Source organism: Alexandromys fortis, unplaced genomic scaffold (genome assembly GCF_014885135.2).
Source record: "Alexandromys fortis isolate MF-2015 unplaced genomic scaffold, M_Fortis_MF-2015_v1.1 scaffold_381, whole genome shotgun sequence".
In the NCBI taxonomy this organism is placed as follows: domain Eukaryota; kingdom Metazoa; phylum Chordata; class Mammalia; order Rodentia; family Cricetidae; genus Alexandromys; species Alexandromys fortis.
This window is the reverse complement of record NW_026068276.1, coordinates 30,491-37,596: the sequence shown is the minus strand read 5'-3', so window position 1 is coordinate 37,596 and position 7,106 is coordinate 30,491. Positions and strand designations below refer to the sequence as shown.

General features: G+C 43.5%; 1 protein-coding gene across 1 annotated transcript in view; it reads right to left on the bottom strand.

Annotated features, from left to right (window-relative positions):
* Lig1 (DNA ligase 1) overlaps positions 1 to 7,106 on the bottom strand; it is a 35,992-nt gene that overhangs the window by 25,286 nt on the left and 3,600 nt on the right. The window contains 3 exon segments of the mRNA XM_050132088.1: positions 1,855 to 1,978; positions 3,117 to 3,252; positions 6,668 to 6,757. Of these exon segments, the coding sequence (XP_049988045.1) occupies positions 1,855 to 1,978; positions 3,117 to 3,252; positions 6,668 to 6,757 (350 nt within the window).

The following is a 7,106-nucleotide window of genomic DNA, read 5'->3' as shown; positions in this document are numbered from 1 at the left end:
GGGGGGGGGGGGTGCGCAAACTGGAGAACCTAGTTTTAACCATACATTATTCTGAACACAATTTCAATTCTAAATTATTAGCAGGTTTTTTTTTTTAATGCTAAGGGTGTAGATTCCTATTTGAAGGGACTCTAGCCAACACCAGCTTGGCAAACATGGCTCTGGCAGCCTTGCCCTTCTCTCCCATTCCCTCTGCCTTACTTAAAACCATTAGATTGCATTCCGAAAGCTAGCCACCAAGGTCTATTCCCTTATTTGGCGGCTTCCTCCTCCTGAGGATGACTATCAATCCAGCAATCAAAGTACTGAAGTCTAGCCATCAAAAGCCTTTTGGCTCACCTAATTAACATGTCTAATTAAAATTAAACTCTTTTTAAAAGAGTTTATAAACAGAGTTTCCTCTTTTAACTTTATAAACTGCCATCTTTGTATGTGCCAGCTCTGTCTCCTTCTATCCAAAGACAGTCCTTTGTTCCCCTCCCGGACAAATATCACTTCCTCCTCTCTCCCTTGTTCCCTTCCCCTTCTCCCTCATCCTCTTATCTATTTCCCGCCCTTTGTCTCTCTGAGGCAAATAAATCTCTGTGCTGAGAAGTTGGTCTTAGAGTGTCTTGAACCAATACTGATTGGCTATTCATTATAACTTGACCAAGTCTGGAATTCCTAGGAGACATACCTCTGTGCCTATGAGGGCATTCCTGGTGGTTTTTAACTGTGAGAGACTCACCCTGAATTTGAGTGGCACTATGCTATGGGCTGCAATGTGACCAATTGTCATGCCTTCCCAATCATTATGGACAGCACTCTCAAAGTGTGAACCAAAATAAACTCCATCTTTAAGATGCTTTTGGCAGGGATTTTGTCACGGTAATGAGAAGGGAAAAAAGAATACACTAAGTCTTCAAAATCTGACATGCTATATGTACACGTCAATTCACACATCAGGTTTCTGTCATGAATATTTAATCAGTGTTTGGGTTTTTAAAAATTGACAGCATTCCATATCAAAAGCAGATTCCCACACCCAAGTTTCTCATAGGATACTGGAAAGTCTTCCCTTTTTGAATTCAGCTGTGGTAGACCACCCTGTATGAAATGCTTGGGTCCAAAAGTATTGCAAAATTTGAGGTTTTCAATTTTAAGTCTACAGACTGTACTGGCTGAACTGGCGAGCATCTCAGATGCGATGGATCAGGCATGCTCATTCACCCCGGCTTCACAATATCCATTAATGAAAACACTACAACTTTACAAGTACCCATCTCAAGTCACCACATTACAAGTCATCAGAGCAGGCTCACAGCCCCCAGGTCACATGTGGCCTCTCACCTGGCCCTTCTCCATACCAAGTCTTCTCCTCCCAGGCTCATTCTCTAGGATGTTCTCCAGTCTCCTCACTCAGTGTCCCCAACTCTGTTCCCTGTGCCAGAACTCTAGACCTAAGTGACTAAGATGCTCCTGTTTTACTCATGCTATCTGGAATTCTCTTTCTTTTTCTTATCCTGCCTAGCTCTCTTTGCCTTTCAAGGATCAGCTTAGTTACCCTCTCTTCCAGAAGTCTCCATACCTGCACCTTTGTGCTCCTACCAGAGCTGTGGGTAAGTACCACTCCACATGACAATCACAATCTCCTACATGTACTGAGTGCTAACTGTAGGCCTAATCAGCCTTGAATCCTGGCTCTTCTGGGCTGTTGGCACTGTACTTCAGATCACACATACCTCTGCAAAGGTGAAGTTGCTTGCCTCAGGTCACACAGCTGAGGGACAGTTAACCGTGCTCACTATCAGGAGTACTATCATCATGACAAGAAAAATGACCACCATGGAAAGGAAGGAGTTAGCCTGTCCTTACCAGTGCGACGCTTCGGGAATCCTGATGGGGAGATATCCATGGAGGGGCTGTTGAAGAAAGGACCATTCTCAGGACATGTGTCAGGGCTGGAAGGAGAGTTCTGTTTGGAGTCTGACACAGACTTCTGGAAGGAGACAAAAAGATAAGTTTTGGAATAAAGAGAACATATGCATTACCTGGCAGTTGTAGCTACCACACTTGAGAGCAGAATGGACTGTCTCTCGTGTCTGCCATATTTCTGGTTCCTCAGTCTCATCCCTACTCAGGCTACCTTCTCTCACCAAAACATTTTTTCACTCCATTATGAATCCCATATTAAGTCTGCCTCTTGAAAGTAACAGAATCTTCCTTTTCCAGCTGTACATCTGGTGGCCTAACTAAAAACTGATTGTACCAACCTCCCTTGGAATTAGTAGAATCATAGGCCTGAGTACTACATTTCTCTGCCTCCTCTGCAGCTAGTGTGCTCATGAGACTAAGGACTGTTTTTTCAGTCTTCCTTGTATCTTCCACAAGGTGCAAGGAGCAGACTAATTCTTGCATGTTATTATGTGACACTATACACCATGGTATGCACACGCATTACCACACATTGATAAAAAAAAAATTTTCTTTTACATAGAAGCAAGAAGTCACAAAGAAATGTGACCACGGAAAGCATAGACAGAGACCATAGGCTGGCTCAGCAGATGAAGAACAGGCTTCTAGAAGCATGAAGTGGTCTTCCCTACAGGCTCAAAAAAAAAAAAAAAAAAAAAAGGCACTGCCAATACCCTAAGATAACTCACTCAGGTACCTGGCCTACAGAATTATGGGTTAACTGTAACAACATAGGAAGCACTATATGCTCTCCATGGTGCACCTGAGGCATGACACTGTTAAGGTGCCGAATGAGCCCCACATCCCCGAGAAGAGGTAGACTGCGACCCTGTACCCAAACCTCCTGCTTGAAGTCACAATAGCAGAGATTACTTGTCTCCTCCTGGACCATGTCCCCAGAGTCTTCCTGTATAGCTACTGCACTCAGCTGTGTAAGTGAACGGGAAACTGTCAGGCTGAAGGTCAGCAAGATGGCTTGGTGGGTGACGGTGTTTGCTGCACAAGCACAGAGACCTGAGTTCTATCCCTAAAACTCATGAGAAAGTGGAAGAAGAGAACGCCACAAGGCTGTCCTCTGACCTCCACTCACACAGCAAGGATATATACACAAACACACAAAAATTAAATTTAGAAAAGAAACCCAGCAGGCTGTTGGAACCTACCTGAACTTTGGGGGTGCCAGGAGCTTCATCTTCCTCCTCCCCTTCACTGCTTAGGACCTGGGCTGCCTTCCTTCCTGACCTCTTCACTGGAGAATCACTCTCAGACACCAGTCGATTCCTCTCTTTCAATGCTACCCTAGAAAATGGGAGGGAGATGTGGGCCAAATGGCAGGCAGAATGGGGACACTGTCCAAAAAACTGCATTCCCTTCTCTTCCATTTCAGTGAGCATCTTCCAGGTACCCCATGGCATTCACTCTTTTTTCTTTTGAGATGGTCTCATGTAGCCAAGGCTGGCCTCAAACTCAGTATTGTATCAGCTGCTGACTTTGAACTCCTGATTCTCTTGCCTATACCTCATCAACACTGGAATTATGGTGTGGGCCACCATATTTAACTTTTTTATATGCACTTAAGTATTCTTCCCTCAGTCCCTCTCTCCATCCTGAGGCATCCTGCATGTCCATGTGGTGGTAACATGTCATGAAAAGCAGATGAATTTCTTGGCAGGGATCAGGCACCAATTTAACCATATGGGGGCACCATATGGAGACCTTCTACCTTAGTCACAGGAGTTTCAGCATGGTACACACCCAGGCAAGAGCGTACATAAAGAAAGGGAGACGACTATGCTAAGTCACTGTCCCCTTGATGCTAGCTCTGAGCTCCCAGCTTATGGAGACATAGGCATGATGGCATGTGTGCTGGTAGCAGTCACTCAAGTGCTTAGTGTCCTCAGAAAGCACACAGTCACAACAGAGGCCACCATGAGAACCAGCTACTCCATACTTCCTGATGACAGGCACTAATTCTACAGAACTTCTTTACAAAGAGGGAAGCAGGTTCATGCTCAGCACCACAGAAAGAGTTCTAAAGACTTTGTAGAATAGAGGAATGACCATCTCATCTACTTGGTTTGCCTCAAAACCCAGAGTGTCTAGAGCTATATCAGGCATATAGAAAATATTTGAAAGCTGTTTTATGAGTAAATGTATACATACAATCTCAAGAACATAATATAGAAGCAATATATAAAAGACTCGTTTTTGTTATTTAAAAGGTAAAGGTGCTTGTTAATGTATATGGATTCTACTTGAGCTCTTACAGTGGCAAACATGTAGACCCTAGCATGAGAGATACGTATCAGATATTCATCAGATATATTAAGCATCTACTGTGCCAATAACCATGTTGGCTGCAGCACTGCCAACTGGTCACAGTGCCTTCCTCTAAAGGAAAGAGGTCAAAAGCTTTTCATAGATTTTTTTTAAAAAAATTTATTCACTTATTGTTATGTGCATGAGTGCTTTGCTTACATGTAAATCTATGTACCACTGAATGCCAAGTGCCTGCAGAAGCCAGAAGGTGGCACTGTATCCCTGGGACTGAGTTACAGATGGCTGGGAGCCACCACCTGAGTGCTTGAGAACTGAACCCGGGTCCTCTGGAAAAGCAGCCAGTGCTCTGAACTGCTGAGCCATCCCTGCAGCCTCTAGATCTATCATCATCATCATTATGTGCCTAATATGTGTGGACAGATGCAAATGAGCACAGGTGTTTCAAGGCCAGAGGCACTCGATTCTCCCAGAGCTGGAGTTACAGATAATTTTTGAGCCACCTGACATGACATGAGTGCTGGGAAGCAAACTGTGGTCCTCTGCAAGAGCAGTTTGTGCTCTTAACTGTGGTATCATCTCTCCAGGTCCAAGGTCAAATTTCTACCATAGTTTTGAGTTAATGTTTTTACAATTACCATGTACAATTCCTATGTTAGACAAACAAAAATACCTGCATACATAATTAAGAATAATAAAAAGCAAATCTAAAATATATAGCATAGAACTGTTATACCCACAAAGAAGAAACAACCTAAATATTCACAAAAAATTAAATGCCCAATAATTTCTATAGTATATCCATAGAAGGGAATACAAGACAGAAAAAGGACTGCGCCCATGTTCCTGAATGAAAAAAAGTCCTCTAAGCCATAATGTTAACAGAAGCAAGCTGATGAAGAGTAATATATTATATACATAGCATGATCTAAATAAATCACAGAAAACAAACCATCATTTGCATGTGCACAGAGCAATGCATATGTCACAGTGACCAACCTCAACATCATAGCTTGACTCCACGTGCAGAATACCTCTTCTGCAGTATGCAGTGTGTTACAAATGGTACATGGGTTTACTCACTGACCCCATGCAGAAAGCATGTTGGATACTAGGCACCTTTTTACTCATGAGGAAGATAGAAGTGAGGTCTCCTGCTCAACATCTCAATTTGGGGATTATGAACTAAATGTATTCATATCCATGCTCTGGCCCAAAGGTTACCTAAGCAAGGCCATACACTATCTTTCCTGAGACTGTATGAATCGAAATGTGGCCAGTATCTCTACCCCATGGATAGGGTGTGGTCTAAAAAAATGCAAAGCAAACAGGAGCAGAGCCCCGACCAAGAACTCTGAAGTATTAGATTCAGCTGTGCCTAAAGTTGGACCTGCCTTTGGCTGCCAGATATCTAAATTAAAAATATCGTTTTAAGGATTGACACCTCTGCAGTAGGTTTTAACACACAAAAGAATCTTTTTTTTTTAAATTAATGGCTTTATTCTTTACAAATATCTCTTTTGTTAGATCTGTAGTGACTAGGGTGGTAGGTCACAGAAAAAAAATCCCCTGTCTCCATGTGGCTCCTTCCTTGTCCTTTGCCTCTGTGGGGTAAATGACCTCTTAAGTAAATAGATAATAAATAATAAATAAATAAATGACAGGGTTTTACTCTTATGGGAAATGGTCAGAAAGATAAGTAACCACGCAAAGCCCCTAGGGATCAGAGAATCACATGCAGAGAGACTGTCCTTTGGCTCCTGCCAGCCAAGACAATGGCTAAGACTTCCTATACTACAGGAAATAGGGCCATTGAACAGAGACACCCTGTAGCCATCAGAGAGGCAAGGACACAGCAGACTTCTAGATAGTAAGTGTTCAGTCTTTTAAAAACCAGCCTACTCAAGAGAACAGGCTGCCAACTGGGTTGCTGGTCAGAGGCCAAGCCAGTTAGAGCCCTCAACTGCCTTTCTGTCCCTCCTCGCTGCTGACTAAGGGTTTCTCTTACAAACCACACGCAAGTACATCTAAAGGCAGGAGATTGATTTTCAATTTGAATGACTTTACTTTCTCTCTTAAAATCAAAATCCTCATCCTAATGCCTTTAAGTCCTAAAAGTATAATATTTTCAAATTATAGATGGGAAAAAGGGAAGTGACAGACTGTGCTCACTAGGGAAAAAGGGAAGTGACAGACTTTGCTCACTAGGGGCGGTTGGATGCGATCCACCAGGCAGCCCTTGTCAGAATGTGTGCCTAAAATCTAAAGACTGTTTGCTACACCCAGCAGCTGACCAGTGAACATATTTCTCTCTCTGTCTTACCCTCACAATCTAAAGTGGGTGTTGGTGTCTGCCCTACTTTCTAAGAGCTCAGAAGGGCACACAAAAGAATCTTGACTGCTAAAGGCACATGCTCTGCCCCAACCCCTTACATACTTTGGAGGGGACTCCTTCTCTCTGATGCTGTTGGCTGTCTCCTTTTCAGGCTTCTTTGCTTTACCCTCTTTGGTGGGTTGGAAAAATGACCTGGAGGAGCACAGGGGGTGAGAGACATTAATAGCACCAATGCTTCACCTACCTGGGAAATACCTGTAGCTCTAGACATCCATCCCCAGCCAGGCAGGGCCACACACCAGGGATGTAGTTTAGTGGTAAAGGGCTTCCCTAGGATGGGCAAAGACCTTAGGATTTATTCGATTCTGAACAGTAAAAAAAAAGGAGGAGGAGGAGAAGCAGCATCAGAAGAAGAAGTAGTAGTAATAGTAGTAGTAGTAGCGGTAGTAAAGGGAAGAAGGAGAAGGAGGAGGAGGAAGAAGAGGAGGAGGAGGAGGAGGAGGAGGAGGAGGAGGAGGAGGAGGAGGAGGAGGAGGAGGAG